The 27,461-nt window shown below is 51.5% G+C and overlaps 2 protein-coding genes across 11 annotated transcripts; one reads left to right on the forward strand and one right to left on the reverse strand.

The window, feature by feature from the left end:
• The first annotated feature begins 5,496 nt into the window (after window positions 1-5,496).
• Window positions 5,497-25,930, forward strand: SUSD3 (sushi domain containing 3). 10 transcript variants are annotated; one of them, XM_029202029.1, is made up of 6 exons: window positions 5,497-5,608; window positions 5,767-5,854; window positions 16,146-19,170; window positions 20,751-20,898; window positions 21,542-21,694; window positions 25,250-25,928. In XM_029202029.1, the coding sequence occupies exons 3-6, from the start codon at window positions 18,984-18,986 to the stop codon at window positions 25,443-25,445; spliced, it is 684 nt and encodes a 227-aa protein (XP_029057862.1). In that variant the 5' UTR covers window positions 5,497-5,608; window positions 5,767-5,854; window positions 16,146-18,983; the 3' UTR covers window positions 25,446-25,928. The 10 variants fall into 10 exon arrangements, 8 of the variants coding, with proteins under 8 accessions (XP_029057862.1, XP_029057866.1, XP_029057869.1 ...); XM_029202033.1 differs by having other exon boundaries at window positions 5,503-5,608; window positions 18,982-19,170; window positions 25,250-25,930; XM_029202036.1 differs by having other exon boundaries at window positions 5,503-5,608; window positions 18,982-19,041; window positions 25,250-25,927.
• LOC114883868 (corepressor interacting with RBPJ 1-like) lies at window positions 11,903-14,860 on the reverse strand. The gene is given in 4 exon segments (XM_029202037.1): window positions 11,903-12,743; window positions 12,939-13,065; window positions 13,067-13,257; window positions 13,260-14,860. Coding segments are annotated over 4 exon segments (1,356 nt in total). The 5' UTR covers window positions 13,765-14,860; the 3' UTR covers window positions 11,903-12,210.
• Window positions 25,931-27,461: the final 1,531 nt, after the last annotated feature.

The raw sequence follows: 27,461 nt of genomic DNA on the forward strand, positions 1-27,461 counted from the left end.
AACATGCCCATCTTGGGAAAACTGAGAGGCACAGAGAGCCAGAATGTCAGGCCCCAGAGGCTGGGCCTTGGGGATGAGCTGTGTTGCTAGGGACAGACCCTTTCCCCAGGCCTCAGGCTCCCCATCTGTGAAATGGGAGCCCTCCAAGCACCTGTCCCAGGCCAGGTCTCTCCAGTCTGTCCATGCGGATGGCCTTGGCCAGCCTTCCAGACCTTGTGAGACACCACCCCCTAGGAGGCCCAGGGAATGCCTTCCCACAAGGCATGTGCCAGGCCGCAAGCCTGGGCCTCTGAGGTGCCCTTGAGCCATAGCCTCGGCAGGTGTGGCTTGGGAGGAGGTGGGGAGGAGACAGGAGCCCAGAGAGGGGGCAGGGCTTACCCAAAGTCAACCAGCAGGCTGCAGAAGTAGCTAAAATGCCCTGAGCCTGAGGGGCTGATGAGGGCCAAGAGGCCACAGGGTCTGTGTTAGGCAGGGGGAGGCAGGCTCTCATACTTCTGTGACTGGGGACTCAGGCTCCCTCCAAGCTGGCTGCGCAGGTGCATGGCATCAAAGAAGCTTAACTGGCTCATAACCACTAAGCCTCTGGATTGCCCAGGACCCACCTATGTAGTTCTTACCCCAGGCTTACCTAGGAAAACTTCTGGCTGTGAAAACATACCCCTGCCCCCACCCGGCAGGGGCGGGGGCACAGCCAAACCCTATCATTATGCGTGAGCCCTCAGACCACAGTCATGAGGCATCATCCTAGCTGGCAAATGGCCTTAGATAGGACAGTTCCACTTCTCTGAGTCTCAGCTTCCCCATCTGCTAATGAGGGGCCAGTCCATATCTTTTCTGACAGGTAGAATTCAGAACTGTCCTGTGAATGTGTGTTATCATTTACATGTATCCCACCCTTAAAATCTTTATGAGTTTCCTGATTTCTGGTGAGAGAACAGATTCATGCTTATTGTAAACAATTCAGACAACTCAGAGAAGAGTCAAGAGGCAGGAAAAACTGACCCATAGTCTGGCTGCCCAGAGGTGGAGGAGGAGCCCCGGAAGCAGCCCATCAGCCTTTGTCCCTCCTGTGCCCCCTGTGTCCTGGCTGCTGAGCAGGCCTGGCATTCAGGAGGGCCTGGTCCTATCTGTTCTGTGAATCCATCACCTGCTTTTGCCCCCCTAGGAAAGCGTATAGCCCATAGGCCTGCCTCCTTCCAGCTTCCTTGCTACATGTCTCCAAGCCATCACTGTGAACCTGTGGGTGGTGGCTTGATGTCACCTAGGGTGATTCACCTGTCTCCCTCCTGAAAGCCAAGGAAAGCCTCACTTGTACAGACCTAGGGCCAGGGAGGACATCCCAGTGGTCAGAGCCTGGGCCCTGGTGGGGAGTGGGTTTCCAGCCAGGGGTTCCCTACAGAAGAGGACCAGCTCTTGCTTTCCTGTGGAGCAGCCAGAGGACTAGTGTGTGTGGAGGATGCCAAACAGCCTGGCAGAAAATATTTTGGGGAAAATTCCCTCCCCAAATACCCAGCTCGTTGGAGCTACAAGTTTAGATTACTTTTTAAAATAATCGCTCTTAATTTAAAAACATAACTTTTTTAAAAAAGAGGCAAAGCCCATGAGACCACCCTGCTTCCCTGACTCTTGTTTTGGGATGGAATTTTCTGGATTTGGTCCTTTATGAGAGGTTTTTAGGATAAAAATCTTATTTTTATATTGAGTGGTGGAAAAAATGAAGAACATTTAAAGAAAAACAAAAGGCATTTTACACTTCTAAAGTGATTATCCAATTTGAGGGAAACACACCAATGACCAACGCCTCCCCCCACACCCCGCCACCATGGCCTGTGGATGCTGTGTCAGGACAATCAAGTTGAGGAAGGCTCTCTGGGACAGGCTAAGCCTTGAGGGAAGAGGAGACCCCCAAGCCAGATCTTCATCATCCCCTCAAAGTCTCTGGTAGCATGTGTGTAAGCCCATTTTATAGAGCAGAACACCAAGACCTAGAGCTTCCAGACCCCTCCCCCTTCACGAACCTCCCTGGTTCCTTCCTGCCAGTTCATTTATTCAACAAATGTTTGTTTGTGCTCCCAGATACCAACGCAGATGCGGAAGAGGTAATGGGGTAGGGGCTGGACCCCCAAATGCAGAGAGGCCAAGGCTTCGGTCAGTTCCTCAAGTGTCTCTGCTAGTTCTTCTTGCCTCTTCGCCATTGCCTCCACCAGGGAGCCATATGTCCTGTCTGCTTCACAGGCCTGAGGTCATGCAGCATGGAACGGCTTTGTCCAGGAAGGGCATTAGGGAGGGCTCCCTTGAGTAGGTGGCCAAGGCCTGAGGGCCAGGAGACACCAGCCTGGCATAGCACAGGCACTGCTCCCAGTCTGGGCCAGGACTTGGAGAGCTGGGGGGCAGATAGGGATGGCAGCAAGTCCAAACACTGGCAGGGCCTGTGTAACCCAGCTTTCAGGAGATGCTCCATCCTTGACCATGTCACAGTCTCCCTCACCTTGGGAGGGTGGCAGGATCTTTTCTACCCTCAGGTGAGAATACTAACGCTCAGGTACAGGATGCTTGTCAGAACCGCGATCCCTGACATGGATGGGGGGCGAGGTGGTGGCCCAAGCGGTCTGAGTCTGTGGTAGACTAGTGCCTTCGCCTCCCCGGCCTCAGTTTCCCTCCCTACCCATGGTAGGTGTTTCTGGTGCTCTCCAGGAGCACGCTATTCCAAGAAGCCCTAGAAAAGGTAGATGGGGTGGTCCAGATCAAGGTTCATACTGACTGAGGTTCCACCTCCAGAACCAAACCCAGTGCCTCCCACTGCTTCTGAAGATGTCTTTGACACAAGTGGGTGTTCTGAGGCATAACGAGGTGTAGAGTTTCCTGTAGCATGTGACAGAAGTCTCAGGCCACCACCAGTTCCCTAATGGTACAAACGGAGGCCAGCGCCCCATGCTTGAATACCCAGAACGTGTAACCATGCCACAGATGGCCAAGAAAACATGTTGTCTCATTCTTGTTATGTTATAGACTGTTATGGGCTGAAATGTGTCCTCCCCAAAATTCAAGTGATTAAGTCCTAACCCCCAGTACCTCAGAACATGACCTTATTTTGAAATAGGGTCTTTATAGAGGCAATCAAGTTAAAGTGAGGTCATTAGGGTGGCCCTATTCCAATAGGACTGGCATTCCTATAAAAGGGGGAAATTTGGACACAGAGACAGATATGCACAAAGGGACAAAACAGCTGTATGAAAATTGAAATGATGCTGCCACAAGCCAAGAAACTATCAGAGGCTGGGGAGAGGCATGGAGAAGACCCTTTCTAGTGCCTTCAGGGGCAGCATAGCCCTGCTAGCACCTTGGTCTCAGACTTCTGACCTCCAGAACCCTGAGATTACACATTTTTGTAGTCCTAAAGTACCAGTCTGTGGTACCTCGTTACAGCAGCCCCAGGACGCATACACATACCAGGCCTGGGCCAGCGTGTGGTATTGTAGGCAGCCCGCAGGAAGCTTCCACCAGCTCTATCCTGTAGTTTCAAGGGCGACACCAGACCTCCCCTCCCAGCCCTGCTCATGCACCTATACAGGCAGCTGTCCTGGGTACAGTGGTGTGCACAAAAGACCAGAACCAATGAGAAGGTCACAAGACCCCAGAGGTAGGCACGGGGCCATGTGGTAGGGAATTCTGGGGTCCCACGTCCCTGAGTGTGGTCTGAAGGGGTCAGATCACAGTGGGCCCTGTGGATCCACCTGGCTTCCTGATGTGGCAGATGGGACATACATGCTTGGTTCACATCAAGGGAAATGAAGAAAGTCATTATGTGTGACCCACAAGTCTGAAGTGGGAATTAGATATTATGGGTTGAAACAACTCTGACCCAGGAAAGGGCAGGGCCCTTATGTATCGCACTGAACATCAGCTTCTACCAGGCTACGAAAGCAAAGGTGGGGAGGGGCTGGCCTGCTGGAACCCTGCTCTATTGTCCCACAAGACACCTACCTCTTCGCTGCCACCTGCCAGGCACTCCAGAGCCAGGCCTGTCCAGCTGGGCCACCTCACAGACTTGCAGGGGTGACCACACTGGACTTCTGGCTATACCTCAAGCTTCCAAAGAATTAAGATCTCAAGGCCTTGCGTCAGTTGTTCTCTCTGTCACTAACTGCCTAACGGTGGATCCCTGGATTTATCTTGGTATTCACTCCTAGTCTAATGTTTGATCCCTGGGTCTATCTTGGTTTGCACTCCTAGTCTAATAGTGGATCCTTGTGCCTAGGTTGGTCTCCACTATTTAGTCCATTGTTGGATCCCTGGATCTATCTTGGTCTCTACTACCTAGTCTAATGGAGGGTCCCAGGGTCTACCTTGGTCTCCATTCCTAGTCGAATGATGCATTCCTGGATCTATCTTAGCCTGCACTCCTAATCTAATGGTGGATCCCTGTGTCTATATTGGTCTCCACTACTTAGTAATGGAGGATCCCTGGGTCTACCTATGCTAATGGTGCACCCCTGGATCTATCATGGTCTCCACTACCTAGTCTAATGGAGGATCCCTGTATCTATCTTGGTCTGTACTCAGATGTTGGATCCATGTGTCTCTCTTGTTCTCCACTACCTATTATGAGGATGGATCCCTGGATTTATCTTGGTCTGCACTCCTAGTCTAATGATGGAGCCATATGTCTATCTTGGTCACCACTACCTAGTCTAATGGTGGATAAACTCAGCGATCCACCATTAATCTAGAAGTGCAGACCAAGACAGACCCAGGGAGTCTCCATTACACTAGGTAGTGGAGATCAAGATAGATCCAGGGATCCACCATTAGAATAGATAGTGTAGACCAAGACAGACATAAGGATCCATTATTAGACTAGGATTGCAAACGAAGATAGACCCAGGAATCCTCCACTTACATTCCCTCTGCTCTACCTGGCTGGTCACCTGATCAGGAGCTGCCCTGGCCGGGGAGGGGGGCGGAGGGGGGGCGTCTATTGTCTTAGAGCTCCCTCCGTGGTTGCCTGGGCCTGGGCGGGGTGCTGCGCCTGGGCTGGGTGGGGTCCTAGGGAGAGGAAGGGGCGGGCCGCCGCTCTGAGCCTAGCCAGGGGCCCCTTCAGAGGGAGCTGGGTAGGAGGAGCAAGGAGAGGGCAGGCCCCCCGAGTGTGTAAGGCCAGGGCCAGACCCTGGAGGTCTGAATCCTGACCCCCACGACTCGGGGGTCCCTCACTAGGACCTACAATATCGACACCCACCACAGAGGGCCTGACCCACAGTGACGCAGATGGGGTTCACATGTGCTACTCACCGAGAACACCTGGTCTGTGGGGGGCCCTGGTGGTCGGAGGCGCAGGGGCAGATGTCAACACCTACGCAAAGCCCTGGAGCGAGACTTCCCGCTCTGCTGGCTTAGCCCCTCGGGGATTTGGGTTCCTGCGGGGTCGGCCCCGCCCTCAACCCTGGATGGGCGTGACCGGGCGGCCCCGCCCCCGCTGGCCCCTGCGCGGCAGTCTGGCCGAACGCCGCGGAGCGCGCAGGGATGCGCGAGGAGGCTACGACCCTCAGCCGCAGGGCGAGGCCTGGGGGGCGCATGGGGGACGCCACGCCCGCCCCGGGAAACTGCACAGGTGAGGGCCGAGGCCGCAGACCTCGAGCGGGGCTCTGCGCCCATTTCTCAGACGGGGAAGCTGAGGCGCGGGGGGCACAGCCCTGCGCGGGGGCGGTGGGTGCGGCACTGCCGCGGTGAGGCGCACAGTCGGAGGACAAACCTCCCCGACGCTCTCAGTCCGCCCAGCAGGCGCCCCAGCGGAGCCGAAGCCCAGCGGCAAGCGGCCAGAAACCAGGCGGCGGAGTCCAGCTGCCCGCCAACCCAGGTGCGCGCCTTTTCCCAATGGGGGCCGCCTCAGTGCGGGGGATGTCGGTGTGACGGACGTGGGGAAATCGAAACTGGCCTCACCTAGGGAGGTGTTCTGGATCCTCAGCTAGCTCCCCAGCCCCACTTCACAGGCGGGGAAACTGAACCTGGGAGAGGGGAGTGACTGCTCAAGGTCCCGCTGCAGCCGAGCCTGCAGTGAGGCTACGGGGTCTTCGGAAGGAGGGGTGGGCTGGCTGTTATCTTCAGTGTTTGATTTCGAGATTGTTTTGTAGGGGGTTCACCTTCCTGCCTTGCTCGGATAGGGGGATTGCAGCTGAAGCCCCGGATTCGAATGTCGGCCTTGCTCCATGAATGCGTCTAAAATCTAACCCTTTTAGAAACAAAGATAAAGCCGGACCTTGTGCCGCAGATGTTCCTGGAGGCTCACTTTAGGGCACACTGCCCGCTCCCCCTTAAACCTCAGGGTCTTTGCACACCTGTGCCCCAGGCCAGGCGCTGAATTGCACAAGTGGAAGCTGGGCCTGAAAGAGCAGGCTGGCACAGGTCACACACACACACACACACACACACGCACGCACGCACGCACGCACACCTGGGATGCAGCCAGTCATGCTTAAAACAGTGACACCTGCCACCTTGGGGGGAATGCTGGCTTCCCCTCAGATGGGGAAACAGGCCCAGGGAAGTAAGTCACAAAGCAGAGGCATGTGGCTTGGTGGTGTGGAAGCTAAGACCTGATACTGCCCCTGGTGTGGTGGGGTCGGTTTATTTTCTTTGACTCCCTTGGGCAGCCTGATGCCCAATCCTGAATTTGGTGTTTTGCCCCGTGTGTGAAGAGGACAATGTGTGTGCAAGTTGTACAGCACTGCCTGGGGAGGTGAGTGTCTACTGTGAGGTGGAGGGACTTGCCCAAGGTCAGCCAAGGACAGGGAAGGGGAGGCCCTGACTACATACAAAAGGCTGTTTGCAGAGGACTCTCCTGGGGGAAAGAGGGTCTCAGAATCCAGTTCCTGCCCTCTGGCCTGCCAAGCCTGGCCCCAGCCCTACTTCTGACCGGCTGCTGTTCAGCCTCCTCCCAGATGTGAGCCCTGTGGGTCCCAGCCTGTGAGTCCTTCCCAGGAATTTAGGGTTGGACCCACACACACACAATGACCTGTGGTGCGTCTCTTTATCTCTGTGCCTCAGTTTCTCCATGTGCTAAGCGGTGGGCCCTGTATACCTGCCCCAGGCTTGTGGACAGGCCAGGGGGAGCCAGGGAGGGCCCAGTGCACCCACCCTTGCATGGTTCTGCTCCAAGGTAATGCTGACTCATCCACTCCTCTGCCCCATGGCCCCAGTCTCTTGGGCTCTGAAATGTGCACCCACCTCTCCTTGTGGGGCAGTGAAGTGATGGGTGTGGGGGTCTTTAGAGACAGTTTGGCACAGCAATGGGATGGGTGTTTTTCCTGCAGTCTGTAAAATGGGCACATTATTCTGCTTTTCCTAGAGGAGGTATGAGAGTCCAGTCAGACACAGAGTCCTAGGATTCTCCCCTCATCTCCCATGTGCAATGACCGGGGAGAGGCAGGTGGGGGAAGGCCGGCTCAGAGCAAGGCCTTAAATCTTTATGGCCTTGCTCTGAATGGCTGACTGGGAGGCCACCCTCCCACTGCCCTTAGGCCCCTGGCCTGTCCCTGGCCCTGTTCCCAGGGCAGCTCCAGCACTCCCTGATGGAGGAGATTGTCCAGGAACACGGCCCTGCCAGAGGAAGACCAGTGGCCAGAGGTGACCCTCCCCCATGCCCCTGAAAGGGGGCAGCAGGAGGACTGCTGGGGGGGTGAGGACGTGCTCTGTGGACAGCCTCTTCGCTTCACTCCTGCCGCCCAGCCACTGGGCCAGCCCTGGGCCCATTTCATGGAGGAGACCAAAGTCCAGAGGGTGTAGGTGGGAATCTAAATGTGGCTTATGTGCCCCTAAGGCCCAGCTCTGGCCTCCCACCATGGTACAGGCAGAGCTGCTGGATGAACGAGGCTCCTTGGAGCCTCGATGTTCTCCCCTGAGAGATGTGGGGGGAATGGGGAAGTGCGCTCTTCCTGGTTTGGAATTTACCTGGTTATGTTCTGGAGGAGAATATATATTCTGGGTGTGTGAGCTGACCTGCTGTTAGGGAAGTGCCTGGGAGACCCGGGTCTGGACCATAGCCAAGGGCCAGGCTTGCAGTAGCTCTGAACCCTGCACCTGCCTCAGGACACACGACCTGGGCATGGGCCTTCTGCATGTGGCTGTCCCCACTGCTGCGGTCTTGGGGGGGTCCCACTCTCCATAGAGTACCTCTGTACACGTCACTCTTTAATTTCTCTTTGAGAAATTCCTCCTGAGGATTCCTCTTTCCACTTGGGGAAACTGAGACTCAGAACTGAGACTCAGAAGCGACTTTCTAGTCCCACAGGGACCCAGGTCCATAGTGGGCTGGTCCAGTGGCCTGCTTCCCCCCATCTCCCCACTGTACCTATTGTCCACAGTCACAGCCAGCATGAAAGGTAACTTATTTACCTGGTCTCAGTGGGTGAGGTCAGGGTTTGGGGGCCATGTTGGCTCCAGAAAGGAGGATGGGAGGGATGGTCCTGTGGTCCAAGGTTCCAGATAAAAGATTAACAAGCAAGGATTGTTCTCACCCGCACTGGCCAGGCAGGCTGGGGGAGGCATGGGCTGGGAGGACAGGCTGTCTAGGTCAGGCCATGCACCCCCTGTGTGTTAGAGGTGGGAGAGAGCATTGCCTGGGGCTGGGGAGTGAGCTGGGAGTGTCGGGCGAACACCTGATGGGCAGGTCTGCCTCTCTACTGTCCAGTGAGCCTATAGGGTTTGCTTTTGTTTTGTATCTTGCTTGCATCAAGTCCATTCCCTTTGTTTTTTTCTGTTGTTTTTCCTCTCCTCTGAGATTTATTTGTACATAGTAAAAAAGATAGTATCATGCAGGGTGCAGAGAAAAAAAATGCACCAGAGGTTGAGGGGTGCAGAGGTCCAGCCAAAGGAAGGCTGGGGAAGTGTAGCATCCAGGGTCTGAGGCGGGCCGCAAGTGGACGGGGCCAGGCAACAGGGCTGGAAGGAAAGGATAGCTGGGGGTGGTCCCCTTTGGGGACCAGTCCTAGGAAGGGTATACAGGGGTAACTGGGTGTCTGTGAGGGTTTTCAGCAGGGGATGGAGGAGGTAGGATTTGCCTCTTAGACACCAAGTGTGGGGAGGGACTGTTGGGGGCCCAGCTAGGGGGTGCCGGGGTCTCCAGGCTGTGGAGGGTGCAGTGAGGAGTGTGAGCAGAGGCTGGGTTTGCAGTGGTTAGGGGATGTGGTCTCTGGAGCCAGCTGGTGGTTTCATGGAATATCCTTAGAAGATGGGTAGACTGAAGCCCTTGTAGTCCCTTGATGCTGTGCCACCTTCCTGCCCCATCTGGGCTACGTGTCACAAGTCCTGTAGAAAGGTCTGGTGGGGGTCCTGCCAGTGTACACCTGGGGCCTTCAAAAGCCTGTGGGCCTCAGTTTCCTCATCTGGAAAATGGGCCCAGCCCAAAGTGTTTGCTGGCCTTCCAGGCCCAGAGAAGGGATGCAGGCCATCCTGTTGGAGTCTGGCGGGTGGCGGGTAGGGGTGGCAGGTGCAGGTATCCTGGGTGCTGTGGACTTGGGGTGGGGGGTAGGATGAGGTACTGAGCCTCCTCCTAGGCGGCGTTCCTGAGCTCCCAGGCACAGGCTTAAGGTCTCCACCAGGTGGTCCCACTCCTGTCACCCCGGGGGGCAGGTCACCCTATTTTGCAGGCTGGGAAGATGAGTCTGAGCAGGGCAAGGACCAGGTCCAGGAACTGAGGCTAGAGGTGGTGGAGCAGAGTCAGACTTGGTGGAGAGGGGCTGGGTGGGGTTTGGGTTCCTAGCAGACCAGGCCCACTTGGCTTCTCTGCCTTCTCCTCTGAGCCTGGTTGGGCTCTTGGATTACTGGGGGTTGAGCTCCTTGCCTCCCAGGCAGGGGAAGGTCACTGCAAGGAGGGGGCCATGGGCAAGGCTCATCCTCCCTCTACCCTTCCTTACCAGAGTTATTTCCTCTGACCTTTCATTTTCATTTTTAAAAGAAGAACCGTTCAAACAATACACTTAAGCTAGGAGCAGGGGCTCCCTGCCTCTGATGGGCGTGAGACCCCTGTATTGGCTGGCTGGAAACGCAGAGTACGAGGCCTGGGGAGAGAGGCCATGACTGCATTTAAAGCCCTCCATTCCGAGTCTCTTAGAGGCCCCTCCTGTCCCCAGCCATGCAGAGTGCATAGTTAATGGGGCAGCGGCATTTTCGTTGGGCCTGTGCTTCAAATTTTCTTGTACCTTTCCCTTAAGTCTTCAGTTGGATGCACACCACGCAGGCGTCTGCAGGTCAGGCTTGTTTCCTTTCTGTGGCGTCGCCTCTCACCCTCCCACCTTGATGAGGCTCCAGGAGACAGGACAGGCTCTGGGCCTCTTGGGGTGAGGGGTTAGTTCTGTCTTTTAAGATGTGTGGCCCCCTTGGGTGGTGAAATAGCGTGCAGTGCTGTGTCACGATGGGCGCCCTTAACCATAGCGGAACCCAGCAGTAGCACAGGATGTGGCTGTTGACAGGCGAGCCCTTTCCCTACGACAGTGGTGGTTTCCTGGCTGGAGCTGGAGCTGCACATCATCTCAGTCAGCCCCTGTCCTGCCCTCTGCAGTATTTACAGGTGGGTCAGAGGACCAGATTGGTGACCTGGTCACCCAGCTGGTTAAGTGTGGTTTACACCCAGACACGTTTGGCTGTAGAACCAGCCTGCTGCCTCTGTTTCTGGAGCTTTTTCTCCTGTCTGTGACTCTCCATGCCAGGGCCATTAGGTAATGCAGGGTCTGGGCTGTGCTCTGGTTAGGGAGCTGGACAGCCACCCCTCATGGCTTGGCAGGCCAGCTGGGGCATATCAGGCAGTCAGCAGTGACGCTTGAGGCGTTCTCCCCACATTCAAAATTTTTTCAAACATACCACAGAGTTGAAAGAATTTATAACCACACACCCCCCAGCTCTAGCCTACCCATAACTTTTCAGTAGGCCTGCTTCATCATATCTCTTGCCATCTCTTTGTCGCTCCCTCAAGGCATCTTACTTTTTTGATAAAGTCCTAGTTGCATCTTTAAAAGATGAATACAAGTTTATCCCTTCCTCCTTTCATTCGCCAGGCACTGGTGCAGGTGCTGGGCAGGCAAGTGTCCACAAGGCTCTCACCCTTGCTGATCCCCCCACAGGGGCCTCCCTTCTCTGAGGGCCATATGGGGCCCGGGAGAAAGAAGATGCTTAGCCATGGAAGAATGGAGAAGTAGCAGCTCTAAATTGGGGACTGGGAAGTGTTGGTTGCCCAGTGACCCTGGGGAAGGGGCCACGTGGCTGGCCCGTGGCTGCCCTGCTGTGTCTACCCAGTTCCAAAACCCCAGTCCGCTTCCCTGGCTGGAAGAACAGCACATGCCCAAGTCCACGGATCCTGAAAAAGAAAGGTTCTTCCTGGGGGAGTGTTGATCACAGCTTTCAACTGTTAGTTTGTTCATTCATTCATTCATTCATGCAATCATTCATTCCTGCTTTGGCACCTATGGAGACAAAGCGTGGTGATTAATTAAGGGCCTATACTCTGGAATCAAAGTTGGCATCGCTCTGTACTACTGAGTACTAGGGGACCCAAGACCAGTGAGGGTAACCAGGAAACGTCTGATTGGAGGCTCAGGGTGGGTGCTGTGTCCTCCTCGCCCTGTCTCCCTGGGGCTCCCAGCTCAGGCTCCCCACCCCTTCCTGCCTGCAAGCACCTGCCTGTCCTCTGCTACAGGGCAGGACAGCCTCTCAGGTCCTCCCTGCTGTGCCCTCTGCCCCAGGGGTTATGCACCCCTTTCCCCACACCCTCACCAACCTGGTGGCCTGGTCTTTGTGATCTTGACCAAGCTAAGAAGCCAAAAGTAATAACTTAGGTTTCAAATCTGCATTTCTTTAATTGAAATAAATATTTCCCCTGAATTTTTTTTTTTTTTTTTTACTGTCTGTCATTCTTTTAATGATGTTTCAGAACAAAGAAAATGTCACGCAGTTACATGGGGTTTTTGTTTTAGTATAGCGCACAAGAAACATTAATGAACAGAAAATATTTTTACAGCCCCAAAATAGATCACTTACAAATATTTGCCAAGTTCATTCTTATGGGATTCATGTAGTTTTGTACTTAATATAACAATTTACAGAGATGAAAAAATAGAGCTTTTTTATTAGAAAGACAATAGTACATAATTTAGCCCTTGCTAAAGGTATTCAAGAAGAAAGTGGAGATATTTTTATTTCCAGGTAATTGTCACATACAAGTCTCTATTCTCTACTTCTCCATTCTCTTTGCATCACTCTAGTGTACCTGTCTCCTGATAATGCTCTGTGCATTTTCCCTCCTCTGTATCTATCTGTGCCATGGCTTCTGGTGTCATTTCTTCTGTCCCACTCTTCACTGGGACTTCGCCGTGGCTGTCTTCTTATTTCTCTTGGCTTGTAACCACCATGACTTCTGCTTCGGCTTCTCCTACTCCTCTCATCCCTGCTCTGGCTCCTGCTGCCTCTCTCATTTCTTCCAGATCCTCTCTCCTCTGGACTCTGGTTATGGCTTCTGGGCTTTCTGTCAGAATCAGAATGCCTCCATTTGCTCTTCTCCCCAGAGCTCTCTTGTTTTAAAAACCTAGGCTTTTCCTTGTTACTGTGACTGCTAGAACGTTCTTCATCAAGTTTTCTCTTCTTAGACTTGTCCGTCTCTTCAGAACCACTGTTGTAATTTCCTGAATGCTTGTTTTTCTTTCTTTTCTTCTTCTGTTTTTTTTTTTTTTTGCGGTACGCGGGCCTCTCACTGTTGTGGCCTCTCCCGTTGCGGAGCACAGGCTCCGGACGTGCAGGCTCAGCGGCCATGGCTCACAGGCCCAGCCGCTCAGCGGCATGTGGGATCTTCCCAGACCGGGGCATGGACCCGTGTCCCCTGCATCGGCAGGCAGACTCTCAACCACTGCGCCACGAGGGAAGCCCTCCGTATTTTTTTTTTCTGTTGTCACTCTCACTGCTGCTTTCTGAAGTGCCACCAGAGGAGGAAGAGGAAGAGGAGGAGGATTTGTTTTTATGTTTTTTGTGTTTACTTCTGCTCTTCTGAAGCTTTTTCTTTTTTCTGTCTTTTCTCTTTTTCTTTTTTTTTCTTCTCAAGTCGATCCAGTTTCCTGAGAAGTTTCTGGTTTTGTTTGGTTGATAGTGACCTTAAAAATTTGACTTCTGGATCTTCTTCACCCTCACTTGCAACATATTCCTGTGATGGATCATTTGCGGTCAAGTTTCTCCCCAGTATGTTTCGTTTCAGTGCAAACCCACTGTTTCTCATCTCCCCTTAGCTCCGAGGGGGTGCATCGATGGTCCTGAGCCATCAGTGGGAACTGAACTTGCATTAATTCCAGAAAGACCAAACAAAGGACATTCTCGATCTGTATTGACATGACCCCATTTGTGACATTTAATGCACTTCACATTTCGAACCTGAATACCAAAGGGCTGATCTCTGATGTTCATGTCATCTTTGGCATATTTTTCTCGTGGGGCCCCTTTTTGCCATTCAAATTTGTATTCGGTCTCTCCTTCTGTTTCTTCTTTCTCTTTGTTTTCTTTTTTAGCCCCTGGTGGAGCCTCATACATGAAATTAAGGCCATTCTTCACACGTTCATCTCCCATAAGCAATCTATTATATGATTCTTGTTCTTTAAGATATTGTTGCATTAATTCTTCTTGTTTCTTCTTATCATATGATATTTTCTGTTCTGCCATCCATACTTTTTTGATGTTGGATTTGGAGGCAGGATGAAAGTCCTTCTTGCACATGAAATTGGCGAAGGATTTTCCCATTTTGGAGCCTGAGCTGGGGAAGGCAGCCGCTAGATCTCTCCCCTGAATTTTTTAACAGCTTTATTGAGGTATAATTCATGTGCCATACAATTCACACATTTAAATTGTACATTTAAAGTGTACAATTTGATGTATATTCACACTTTTTAGTATATTCACAGATATGTGCAACCATCACCACACTTAATTTTAGGACATTTTCATCACCCCAAAAGGAAGCCCTGCATCCCTTAGACCCATCGAGGTCACCTCCCAACTCCCCCTCTCCCTGGCCCCAGACAACCGCTGATCTGCTTTCTGTCTCTATGGATTTGCCTATTGTAGACATTTCATATGAGTGGAATCATACAATATGTGGTTTTCTGGTAGCTGGCTTCATTCACTGAGCGTAGTGTTTTGAAGGTTCATCCATGTAGCATGTCAGTTCTTCACTCCTTTTTATTTCCAGAAATATTCCATTGTATGGGTGGACCATATCTTATTTATCCATTTATCAGTTGATGGACATTTAGGTGGGTTCTGCTTTTTGGCTATTATGAATATTGTTGCTGTGAACATTTGTGTACAAGTTTTCATGTAGGTGTGTTTTCCTTTCCCTTGGGTATATTGCTAGGAGGGGCATTGCTGCATCATTTGGAAATACTCTGCGAAACTGTTGGAGAAACTGCAAAGCGGCTGCCCCATTTACATTCCCAGCTGCAGTGTGTGAGGGCTCCAGCTTCTCCACATTCTTGGTACACCAGTTATCATCTGTTTTTTTTTTTTTTTATGTGTCTTTTTCATGGCGGATGTGAAAAAGTACCTCCCTGTGCATTTAATTTGCATTTCCCTGAAGCTAATGATGTTGAGCATCTTTTCATGTGCTTATTGGTGGCCACTGGTATATCTTTAGAGAAATGTCTGTTCATATCTATTGCCCATTTATAAATTGGGTTGTCTTTTTATAATTCAGTATAATAATTTATACATTCTGAATATAGTCCCTTATCCGATAGATGATTTGTAGATATTTTCTCCCGCTCTGTAGGTTGTCTTTTCACTTTCTTGATAGTATCCTTTGAAGCACAAATTTTTTCATTTTAATGGGGTCCAGTTTATCTATTTCTTTTGTTGTTTGTCTTTTGGTATCATTGAGAAACCATTGCCTAATCCAAGGTCAGGAAGATTTACTTCTATGTTTTCTTCTAAGAGTTTTTTTTAATAGTTTTATCTGTTATATTGAGGTCTCTGACTCATTTTAAGTTAATTTTGGTATATGATGTAAGGAGAGCTCCAACTTTCTTCTTTTGCATGTAAGTATTGTTTTCCGGGCACCACTTGTTGAAAAACTATTCTCTTCCCATTCAGTTGTCTTGGCACCCTTGTTGAAAATCAATTGATTGTAAATATGAGTTTATTTCTGGAGTCTAAAGCCTTGCATTGGACTATATGTCTCTCTTTATGCCAATGCCGCTGTTGTCATCACTGTAGCTTTGTGGTAGAATTTGAAATAAGGAAGTACGAGACCTCCAACTTTGTTCTTCTTTTTCAAGATTGCTGTTTGGGCTATTCTAGGTCTTTTTGCATTTCCTTATGAACTGTAGGATCAGCTTGTAAATTTCTTCAAAGGTAGCAGCTAGGATCTGTTAGGGGCCATGTTGAATCTGTAGATGAGCAGAGGAGCGTTGCCATCTTAAACCATGTTAAGTCTTCTGACCCATGAGTATGTGATGTATTTCCATTTATTTAGGTCTTCTTTAATTTCTCTCAACAATGCTTTGTAGTTTTCAGAGTTTAAGTTTTGCACTTCTTTTGTTAAATTTATTCCTAAGTAATTTATTCTTTTTGATGCTCTTGTAAATGGAATTGTCTTATTAATTGCATTTTTAGTTTGCTCATTGCCACTGTACTGCAATACAATGGATTTTTGTGTGTTGATCTTGTATCCTGCAAACTCGCTGCACTCATTTATTAGTTCCTGTAGATTTTTAGCAGATTCCTAGGGATTTTCTCCATACAGGATCATGTCATTTAATAGAGAAGTTTTGCTGCTTCCTTTCTGATGCGGGTGCTGTTTAATTTTCTTAATTAATTGCTCTGCCCCCTGGTTTGGGGCTATTTCCATATTTTTCTTTTCTAACTTAACCATTTTTTGTGTTGTGATTTTTGTCATGTCTTACGTAAGTGCTGTTTATGTAGGAAAGATGCTCTGTTACGTGTATGTTGCAAATACCCCCACTCCCTTGTTCTGCTGTTAATTAGGAATCTTAAGCTCTGCGTCAGTCCTGTCTGCAGGTGCCCTCTCTATCTGTGGGTGTTGAGCAGGTCAGCCACCACTCCAGGCTTGGTTGCTCATGTTAAAATGACGATAATAACAATTTCTTCCCTGCTGTCCTCTGCAGGTGATTGAGTGCTGCGTGAGGTCAGGAATTGGGGTCCTTCTTAACCAGATGTTTCTATCGGACCTGCGTTGCCGTTGTTAGTGTGACACTAATGATGGACATCTGCAGACAGGGAAGCCTGAATCCTCCCAGATGTGCAGTTTACATGGCAGCCGTGGCCCAGCACATTTCCACCCCTACTACCCTCAGCGTGTCATCCAGCCTTGCTCTGCGTCAGTTTCCCCATCTGTAAGATGGAGATGGATGGTCTTCCTCATATGGCTGAAATACAGTGAAGTATCCATTAGGTGCCCAGCGTTGTTTGTGCTGTTCGAATGTCAGCCCCCCATCTCTGCTAGGTACACAAACCACAAGGACCACCCAGGCTCACACCCCTCCCCCCAGCATTTCAGCCTGGTGAGGCACCCCCCAGGTTCTTGGTAGGGCAGAGCTAGGGGGAGCTTGGCCAATCTCAGCCAAATGCTGTCCCTCAGTGTCACTGCCCACAGCGAGGGTCAAGGAGCCTTAGCCTCCAAGGGCAGAATGCAAGACTGAGGCTGAAGCCTGGCTCTGCCACTGCCCTGTTAACACCCTCACCCTAAGTGGGGTAGGGCCAATGGGGCCATGGAAGGGGTGGCTTGACCTCATTGAGCCTCAGTTTCCCCTCTGGACAGGGCTGATTGTGTACAGACATGTGAAGCACTATCACGGGGTGTGTGAGTGCATGTGTGTGGCCCTCCTGAGTGACAGCTGCTGCCCTTGGGCAGTTCCGGGTGTCCTCTGTCCCCACAGCCTATGTGAAATGGGGTACCATGCATTCCACAGTGCATCCCCCTCATGGGTGCTTCCAGGTGGATGTGGATTTTGGAGGACTCTCCAGCCCACTACAGATATTCTGGGTATATATTTTGAAAACAGAGCCCACAAAGTTTGCTGGTGAATTGGTTGTGGATTGAGAAAAAGAGTCCAGGTAGGTTCCGAGTTTGGGGGCTGGAACAAGTAAAGGATGGAGGGCATAGTGGCTAACATCAAAGTTAGAATGGGGCAGGCCAAGTGATGAGCATGTTGGCCAGTGAAGGAGCTTGGCTGGATGTGGCAGGCCGAGTGGGCTTTTGGACATCTGTGCCTGGTGCCCAGGGGACAGTCCTAGCTGGAGGTATCCCGTGGAGGACAGGGGAAGGGTTGTCTTGGGTTGGTGTGGAATAATGGGGTCCTTAGCCTGGGCAGTGCCAGCCTCTGTCCGAATCCCCACCACTGCTCCCACCTAGGCCTCGGATGTGTGGAGGGAGCTGGACACAGACGCTGCCTCTGGTCAGTCTCCCTTTTGTCTGAGACTAACTGCTTTATACACTAGTAGTATACAGCGCTCAAAATCAGAAAGTTCCAGAAAAGCAGGAGGAAGAGCCTCTTGCACCCAGGCACCAGGAGGTGTGCTCCAGAACATCGGTAGCAGCTTCATTCCGTATTCTTGAACACCGGAAACAACTCACACGCCCATCAGCAGGAACAGGGAAGCAAACAAGGGCACCCATACAACGGGACTCAGCTCCACCATAAATATGGACAGCTGCCAACACACGCAGCACGGCACCTCTCCCATCATTGTGCTAAGCAAGGGAAGCCAGACACAAGGGACACGTGATGTATCTGTCACACGCGTGTGTTGAGAAGGTAGGCCCAGAGCCCCCTTGTGTGGTTCCACATCTCTACCCTACAACATAGGAGCTGTGTGACTTCAGGAAATGATTAAACCACCCTGTACCTCAGTTTGCTTTCCTGTCAAGTGGGGAGGTATTTTGTGGATTGATGAGTTAATGCACGTACAGCGTTTGGAACAGCGTCCAGCACAGTAAATTCTATGTGCCAGCTGTTGGCGTTGTTACAATTTTATAAGGACATCATTGTAACACTTTAGGATAGCATTGCTGGCATTCATGTCAGATGTACTTTGATTAACTGTACTGATCCCCACAGCTGGAGATGTGGGTGTAGACAAACATCCTGGTATAGAAATCCTGGCAGCAGATGCATAACTACTTCTTTGGCTAAATTCTCAGATGTATACACAGCATAAAACTCTTAATACACTTTACCAGACTCTGTCCAGAAAGGTCTGGATCTGTGCCCCCACCAGCAAGTCTGAGGGGAGTGGCTCCCAGGCCCTTGCTAACTTCACACATGGTTTTTTTTTTCTCCTTTTTGCCAAGTGGAGGAGTGAAAGATTAGCTCTCATTTGAATTAGTGTTTCTTCGGTTACTATGAGGGCAAGCATTTTCTCATGTCTGTTGGCTACTTGTATCTCGTGATTTGCTTGTTCACACCAGTCCATTCTGCTTTACTTGGATGTTCAGCTTTTATTGACGTGTAAGATCTCTTTATAAATTAAGGGTGTTGAACCTTTGCCCTATGTTTTCCAAATACCTTTTCCTAATATTTTCATCTGAATTTGTTTGTTTTTCAGTTATTAGGGAGTAACAAAAGTTTTTGTTCTTTACTTTTAATGAAATCACATCTGTTGATCTCTCTCCTTTCTTCCCCCCTTGATTCTGCCTTTTGAGCTGAACTTGGGTAATAATTGTCCTTTTGCTTTTATTGTCTTTAGATGTGTGTTTCTTTTATCAACACCATGGTCTTCAGAGCATCTAGATTTCACTTAATGTAGGGATTAGCTCCACTTCTGTTCCCAAGCCACTAGTCACACGGACGCCACTTCCAATTGTCTGGGTGGCTGTGTGACCTTCTCCAGAGCATCGTGTGGTCATTGGGTCAATGATGCCTGTCCCAGGTGAGGACTCCTGACAAGCCCCTGCCCTCCAGGGTGAGGTCCTCACTCTGTCTCTCCCCTCTTCTCTCCTAGGCATGTGTGTGCAAGTGCAGCCACCCCTGCAGGGCACCTTCCAAGTACTTCGTGGGAACGGTACTTCTGTGGGGACTGTCATCGTGTTCCACTGCCCCTCAGGCCACCAGATGGTTGGGTCTGGCCTCCTCACCTGTGTCTGGAAGGGGAGCATTGCTGAGTGGTCTTCAGAGACCCCCATGTGCAAGAGTGAGGCCCATTCCCTGTGAGCCGCACCCAGCTCAGCAGCGACCCCTGGTGGGGGGTTGCTGATTTTGTCACATGGATGGTGTGGGTGTCCATAGAGAAAGTTCCATGGGCCTCTGTGTAGGGTCCTGTTCCCAGTGCTGGTGGTCCCTTGGGGCTCCATGTCAGCAGTGTAGACTCAAATCCTAGCAGCTGCTCCAAATTCTAGCTCTGCCACTGACTCGGCCTGTCATCTCCAAGAGGTTACTTGTGCCGTCTGAGCTAGTACTTCATCTGTTAAGCAGAAAACTACGTTCTTTCATACACACGTGCAGCAAACATTAATAGGATGTTTCGTGTGCCAAGAATTCTAGAACTGGGGAATAGGATTGCTTGGCCATGGGGCCCCAGTCTGGGGGAGGAGATGGTTTTCTAGTTGTATTTGTTATACAGGGTGTTAAAGGATAATACCCAGCACAGCATTTTCCAAAGTGAGGTTACATATATTGTGTTAATGTGTATTGTGCATTGAAAAGGGCTCTATAGTCAATATAATTTGGAAAAGCCTGGGTTAATAGACTGCAGGACTTCTCAGAGCCTTTAAAATACTCATGTGGTGGTTGAATCTCTGAGAAGGAGGGTGTCTGTTAGGATTAGACTCCAAGAGATAGAAAACCCAAGATAATGGGGGTTACCAAAATAATGGGGGCTATGAGAGCTTCCTCTTGCCCATGGCCCTCAGGATGGGCAGTCCTAGGCTTGTATGGCACCCCATGGTGGGGACCCAAGTCCTTCCCATGTTATGGCTCTGTTAGGCATGATCTCACCTGCATGATCCAGGCAGTTGTTACAGGATTAGTTGCAGGGCAAGGAAGGCTCTTAGAAGTTGTCCCACACTCCTCCACCCTGTTCACCACTGGCTAGAGTATGGTCATGTGACCACATGTAGCTGCAAGGGAAGCTGTGAGATGTAGTCTTCAGTCTGGACGGCCAGTGTCCAGCTAGGGCTGGGGGACTAGGGACTGGGGAGCGTGATCAGTGTCCACTACAGGGGAGAGTATGCAGTGTTGTTCAAATTAGGATCCTGGGCCTTGATTCCTAAGAACATCATTTAGAACCTGATAGAAGTAGTTCTTGGTACATAGCTAGTTCTTGGTCGCACAGCTGATAATGTGCCCAAGGTCCTTTGACCCCAAACACTGGCATTTTTCTTGCTTTTGCACCTTCCTGGAAAGTGACCCGAGAAAGCACCTAGGCCCCCATAGGGTTTTACCCACTTGAGGCATTGTGAAAATAGACTGTGTGTTGTCTGCTGTCCTCTGGTCTCAGGGGCCCAGTCTGCAGTGGGTGGGAGCCAAGGGGACTATCATCACTGAACTCGCTGTCAGAGCTTCCCCCAGTGTGCCAGCAAAAACTCCTACACACCCTCCAAAACCCTGCTCAAACACCCCCTTCTTGGGGGGCAATCTTGCCTGATAGCCCCACTCCCTACAACAATTTGCACAGACCTTCACCTCAGCTGCCAGCGCCTCCCTGCCTCCCCCATGGAACAGGGCTCCCTGAGGGCAGGCTGGGCCCAAGAGCTGGACTTGTCTCACTCGTAGCTGTGCCTCCCTATGAAACCTTCGGCTTCAAGGTGGCCGTGATCTCCTCCATCGTCAGCTGTGCCATCATCATGCTCATGTCCGTGGCCTTCCTCACCTGCTGCCTCATGAAGTGTGTGAAGAGGAGTGAGCAGCGGCGATCCAACAGGTACAGTGACCTGGCACTGCCGCGGGGCCCCTGCAAGTCACTCCAAGACTCCTGGCCGTGTCAGGGAGCGGGGCTGCTGGGATCTTGGCATCTTGCTGTTCACAGAGCATTGAGGCCGTGGAGGGCACATGGCTCACTCGCTTGGTCTTCCATAAGACAGGTGACAGGTACACAGGGGATTGCCTCATTCTGCAGACTGTGCACACACGCAGTATATGCTCTGCTCTGTGTGGACGTGAAGGGCTGACTACACGACGGTTAACTAGGGCCTGCAGGTGGAGTCTGGCCCACCTCTACTTTTCTTCACGGAAACCTACCCTTTTATTCTTTTTGCTATTTTTAAAATTGTGGTAAAATATTTACAATATAAAAGTTACCATTTTAACCATCTTCAAGTGCACAATTCAGGATCATTAGTTACACTCACAGTGTTGCGCCACCATCAGCTTGATTCATCTCAAGAACTTTCCACTGCCTGTCTTTGTAAGTATAGTTTTCCTGACATTTACTCATCATCCATGACTGCTTTCTCCCTACAGCAGCAGAACTGTATGCCCCTAAAATACTATCGGCCTTGCAGAGGCTTGCAGGCGGTGTCCTGGACACACATGCACCTGAATGTCCTTCCCCCATCTCTCTCCAGGGCGGCCCAGCTGTGGTTCCAGCTGAGAGGCGAGGACTTAGAGACAGTACAGGCCGCCTGCCTCGGCCTCAAGGGCCTCAACAACAAACGCAGCATCAGTGGCGAGTCCAGGATCCAGCCCATCCAGGCTCACGACAACCACAGCTTCACCACGTGGGCATGGGCAGAGCAACGGGGCGGTGGGGCAGTGGTGAGGGCAGGGAGGCCCCAGCATGCTGCGAGCCCAGGCTCACCAGGGCCTCAACTCCCATCCCTAACACAGGGGCTGATGGTCCTTCTAGTACCCGTGTCTGACCCTGCACCCTAGTGCCTAAAGTTGACCTCCACCCTGTTTCTTTATCTTGTCACCCCTTGTCTAGAGAAGGAAGCTTCTGGACACGAGTATTATCCTTCACCAGGACCCACGGTGCCCTGTCAACTTGGTCTCTCCTCCCATCTCCCTCCCTGCTCCTCTGTCTCTCAGTTTCTGTCTCTTCTTGTCTCTCTTTAAAAACACACACACACACTTTTTATGAACCAATACAAGGACATTTCTTACATACTTTTTTTTGACTCAAGGAGTCTAATCTTGGCTTAACACGGACTGCAGATAGAACATCTCCCAGGGTTGTTACTAGCTTTGAGTGAGCACCCTCTGACCCCAGGATCACAGGGCTGCCCGGTTTCTGGGCTCCTTAAATGGGGCAGGATATTTGTCTTTGGCAGCATTGCCTTTTGCAGACTCTAGGCCAGTGGTCCCCTACAGACACCGTGTTCTGGACTGTCTTGACATTCCCTCATGACTGCACTCGGGCAGCGTTTCTCATGTGGGTGCCCCATGGGCGGTGCTGGTGTGAATCACAGGTATGGGTCAGGCTGTCGCCCTGCAGGCACGAGGACTGGGTGCTCTTGGCTGAGATGAGTCCGTTGTCAGGTGATGAAGAAGGGACTCTGCTAAGGGTCACTCTGCTGCCCCCATGACGTCTGACCTGTAGCCTTAGCATCCAGGGATGCTCCAGCCAGAATCGGTCTGGGGTTTACAGAATAATGATTTTAATTCTGTTGCGATTCTGTTATTCCCTCTATGAGGAATGAAAATGAGTTCTGTTTTTTCCTTCCTTTCCTTCTCATTTTGTTTTGTTGTTTTTGTATCACTCTGAACTCATAGGTAATCTTTTCTCAAACTTTATTATGGGGAAATTTCACGAATACACAGAAGCAGAGAGAATAGTGTAACGGGTTTCTTGTCCCCGTCTGCTAACCTCAGGGGTCACCGTTCCCCTGCCTCATCTGGGCCCACGCTTCCTATGGGCTCCAGTCCTTTCTTGGTTGGAGCCCTGTTGTGGTGCGTCCTGATCATGCCCTTTATTCTCCAAGTGCCTCCTCTCTGTACAGATGTTCTGGCCCATTTAGTGCTTTCTCTGCCCCGCCCTGGTGTCGCAGAGGCAGTCTGCTCATTTCCTCAGCCTGTCCCCACAGGAACCTCCCAGGGAACCAAGTGCTTGCCCCCGGCCTGACGCCTCGCTGTGTGACAACTGCTCATGCCTCGTTTTCCTCCCTTGTACAGTGAGGATTATGGCAGGGCTCACATCCTGGCCCTGTTGAGGTGATACAAGTCAACGGCCTTGACTGGGCCCAGAGTACAGATTCAGTGAGTGCCAGCCATTGTTGTTAATCCTGCTCTTGATCCTGGTGTGCACGTGAGGAAACTGAGGCGCTGGAGGTGCCTGGTGTGCAGGTGTGGCGAGGGTCTGTCTGGTCCCATGTCCACGCTCAATGCACCGGGCCTAGCTGACTCCTGGAGTGGCGAGGCCTGTGGGAAGGAATTGGTTTCCTACCTCCTTCCCTTGAGCTTTTGACACACATTAGGCCTAGGTCATGATGGCCATGGCAGAAATGCCGCCTTGCGCCCTTTCCACCTGACTTGACGTGTCATTGTGTTGCCATGGTGGTCTGAGGCCCCTGGAGCTATGCTCCAGATACTTCCCCTGCTGTGCTCAGGTTTGGGTAAATGCTTGTGCTTAGAGCTGTTTTTCTTTTTTGAGATGACATTTGGGGGCGATCCTAGGAACAGACTGTTTAGGCCAAGTAGTCCGAATATTTTTATTACCAAATTCTTTCTCCAGGAACCTGGCACTAGTCGAGCCATTTTTACACCTGTACTGTCACTGAGTGTTAATGATTTGTTTTCCCTCGCTTACTTAGCAGGGGTGAGTTACATAGGTGGTTTTCATCAGCATTTCTTTAACATTGCGAAAGAGTGTTTTCTCCATACCTTTGCTTAGCAGTTGCATTGCTGGTTTTAGTCACTTTCACTTTGCTCTTTGGAATCTCCCGCTGATGTCTTTTCTCATAAATAGTGGAAGCTCTGTGTACATTATGGAAGAGACCCTTACCTGTCAGTTGGCTGCAAGCACTTTCCTTTTTGTTTCAGTTATGTTGGGGTTGTCTTGCTAGTGCACATCCTTTTCATATAGTCACGTTTCCTTGGCAGGTTTGGAATTTTCTGCATTGCCCGCTGCCCTGTGGCACCCTCTCCCCATTATAGACCTGTGACACGCTGTCTTGTGTCTCAGTTGGGAAACCCCAATGGAATAGGGGAAGGAATTGCTGCCTCTCAGGATGTGCCATCCTAGGCAAGGCCCAGGTACCCCAGGTCTCCCACTGATTGGTGGTGAAATCGTCTTTAGTAAGGTGAGGTTTGCCCCTTGACCTTACTTTTATTTCATAAACACTTCCCAGCACTCACATTATGCCAGGCACTGTTCTTAGCTTTTCCAAATATTGCCTGTTCTAACCATGGGAGTGGGCACTATTTTTATCCCATTTTAAGAAACTTGTCTAGAATCACATAACTACTAAAGCATGAAGCTAGGTTTGAACTCAGGCTCTGTGGCTCCAAAGTCCGTGGACTTGCTCACTAAGCTGACTTTCCTCTCCACTAATTAATTGATTCATTCACATATTCATTGAACCAACAGATAATTTAAGTCCTACTACTGCCTAGAGCTTTTCTGAGAACTAGGTGTGGGTGGCAACATAGATCTGGGAAAGCTTCCTGGAAGAAGTGATGCCTGAGGTGAACAGATTAGGAGAGCCTATACTGGGGGGGAAGGAGAGAGACAGCATCTTAAGGGGAGGAAGCAGCCAGGCAGCCTCAGGAAGTAAAGTCCAGTGTAAACGGGAGATGGGAGCAGGGCCAGGTGGACAAGGGTGGGGCCAGGGTTTTCTCAGCCTGGAGAATGGGTGGGTTTGTGGCTTGGGGGCTAGGGGAGGCCACTAGGGAACTGAAGATATGGGAGGTGGGAGATCTGGTCCCAGACTCAGAGGAGAGCCTGGCAAGTGCGAGGGTGTCCTCCAGAATGTTCCTGGGGCCCCAGTGTCCCTTCTCTGCCTAGGGCATCCTGGTGCACATAGTTTACACACACTCTGAATAAGCTCCCTTCCTCTACAAAGCCCCAGGAAGCCCCTTCCCACCCTTGGAAGGTGGGTGTGATGCTCCTTGAGTCATCCCCCTTGTATGAGTGAGGGGCCTGAGGCCCAGGGAGGGGCACCGATGGAGGGGCCTCCTTGGGTGCAAGGCAAGAGGAAACGGGGGCCCTCACCTAGGGGCAGCAGTCTATCCCAGGCCTGCTGAAGATCAGGGCCAGGGTACCCTGCATGGTGGCAGAGTTGGGGTTAAATGGGGCCCCCGCTCTGCCCCCAGGCTCACACCTCCTCTTCCTGCAGAGACCTTGGCGAGGGGACCAGAGAGCTGGCCAGCATGGCCCGAGGCATTGACAAGGACCCCTGGACCCCCAGTGGTCCCACCAGCTCACCACGTGCCCAGGTGATGGTGCATACAGCGAACCCAGGGCAGATGCTGCCTGCCTCCAGGCCAACTGTGGGAATGCTCAGACAGCCTGCAGCCTATGTCCCGGGGTGACTAAGGTGGAGGCCAGAGCCCACAGTGGGAGGGCCAGGCTGACCCCACCAGCCGGCCACTGCATCTCAACATGTGTCCAGCTCAAGACTGGTCAGTGAAATCAGCTTCCGGGTTTAGGGATTCCCTCAGGGCACTGAGCTGGGGACCCTATTTGGGGGGTGTCTGTCCCAGGGGAGCCCAGCTGTAGTGGTTTTTATAGATAGGCTTCCTTGAAACCACTGCTGAGGTTCGCAGAACCAGCTGCAGCCTCCCTCTAGTCACGTTCCTTTGAAGAGACCGGGGGACATTTTAAGCCCGTCTAGTTTTGCATAGCAGAGTGGGAAGGTGGCAGCAGGTTTCTCAACAATTACAGCTGGCTGCTTTGTATCTGTAAGCAGGGACCCAGCTGGGGTGCTGCATCTATTATCTGTAAAGTTGTGGTAAGGGGTATGAAATAAACAATACTTTGAAAAACAGCAAAGGTAAAAATCACTGTCTCAATTTTCAGTCCCTGCATAACAAAAATCTCAAGTGTAGTAGCATAAAACTATAGTTCCTTCTTACTACAGCTCGGGGTTCCAGGTTTGCCGGGCTCTACTGGGCAGTGCTCACTGGGGCTTCTCCCACGTGGTTGTGGGCAGCTGGTGGCACGCACTGGGTCATATCCAAGGCTGGCTGGGTTGCTGCCAGGTGTCAGCCGAGACCTCATGGGGTGGTGGCCGCCTCAAGTGGCCTGGACCTCCTCACATCATGGCATTCCACAGTGAGAGTCCCGAGTGCAAATCTTACCAGTCAGGGCCTCAGAAGTCACCCTGGGTCACTACCGCTGCATTCCATTGAATGAGGGGAGGCAGCTGGACTCCACTTCTCTCCTGGGCCAGTTGAAATCTGACTTCCAGCCTTCTGAGATTTGGGGTGTGATCTCTGGCCATTGAGAAACCTCACTGATGTTTGCCCTCTGAACTTTCCTGCTTCCTGGAGGCCCTGCAGCCACGTTGGGGCCATGAGGAGTGGAGCCTGACAAAGAAGAGCTGGTGGTCCTCGGGAGCCTGTGCTACCCTGAAGCCACGTTTGTCATGGTTTCCATCACTAACAAATACATCTTGATACAGGCCACACAGGACAGTCCATCTGTCCTCTGATTCACTTGGGAAGCCCCCAGCAGGGGGCACTTGGGTGGTTTCACATTTTCAGCTGCCACATTGGTACCAACATCCTTTCTGTTCTGGGATACTTTTCCATCAGGTGAGTTCCAGAGTGGAACTGTGAGGCCAGAGGGAGTGTGTGGTGCTCCGGTCGGTGGTGGGGAGGTCACGTGTGCGGACACTGGGTGGGTAAGCTCAGACCCAGCCCTCAACCAGACAATGCAGCATTCACGCTGTGGGGTCCCTGGTAGACTCAGGCCCTCTCCAGCTTTTCTGGGAGTGGCAAGCAGTGGCCCTCAACTATATGCCTCCAAGGGGCCTGTGGGCTCAACTTTATGGGGCCAGGCAGGGGTGGAAGTTTCACCCCGATCCTGCAGGGTGTGATCTCGATGCGTGTGGGTGCTGTCAGAAACCGCTAGGCTCCTTACGGGGCTTCAGCAACACTGGGCAAGACTCTGAGTTCCTGTCATAAGTGCTAACTCCACCAGGCCCTCTCCATGCCCTTATCAGAATGAGGTGATGGGAGGCTTGCCATGAGGGTTTGGGGGTGCCTTCAACAGGAGGTGCGTGTTTTGTTCCAGGTACCTAACCTTGGGCTACTGGAGCAGAGGACAGGAGGATTGGGGTGAAGTGGTGCAAAGGGGATGGCCCCATCCTGCTCCAGCTCCCAATAGCTGAGAGTTACAGGGATAGGTATCCAGATGGCCACAAGGTGCTACAGGGGTAGGAAGGAAGGGACATGGTGCCCAGCTGGAAAGGGTGCAGGCTGGACATCAAAGCCATTGCTCAGGAGAGCTGTGGGGCATGAGGCCTCTTTGGTGCAGCATGCTGGGCCCTGACCCCATCTATACCATGGCCAGGAGTCTCAGCTGGATTGGGAGACATGCCTGCC

Source organism: Monodon monoceros, unplaced genomic scaffold (genome assembly GCF_005190385.1).
Source record: "Monodon monoceros isolate NGI ecotype Baffin Bay Population unplaced genomic scaffold, NGI_Narwhal_1 Super_Scaffold_5, whole genome shotgun sequence".
Classification (NCBI taxonomy): domain Eukaryota; kingdom Metazoa; phylum Chordata; class Mammalia; order Artiodactyla; family Monodontidae; genus Monodon; species Monodon monoceros.

Excerpts from the sequence above, each read along its gene's own strand:
- SUSD3 (XM_029202028.1), top strand. The coding sequence starts at position 5,521 with ATGCGCGAGGAGGCTACGACCCTCAGCCGCAGGGCGAGGCCTGGGGGG. Across the intron at positions 19,171-20,750 it reads AGAGACCCCCATGTGCAAGA|CTGTGCCTCCCTATGAAACC; the intron begins GTGAGGCCCATT and ends TCTCACTCGTAG. Across the intron at positions 21,695-25,249 it reads GACAACCACAGCTTCACCAC|AGACCTTGGCGAGGGGACCA; the intron begins GTGGGCATGGGC and ends CTCTTCCTGCAG.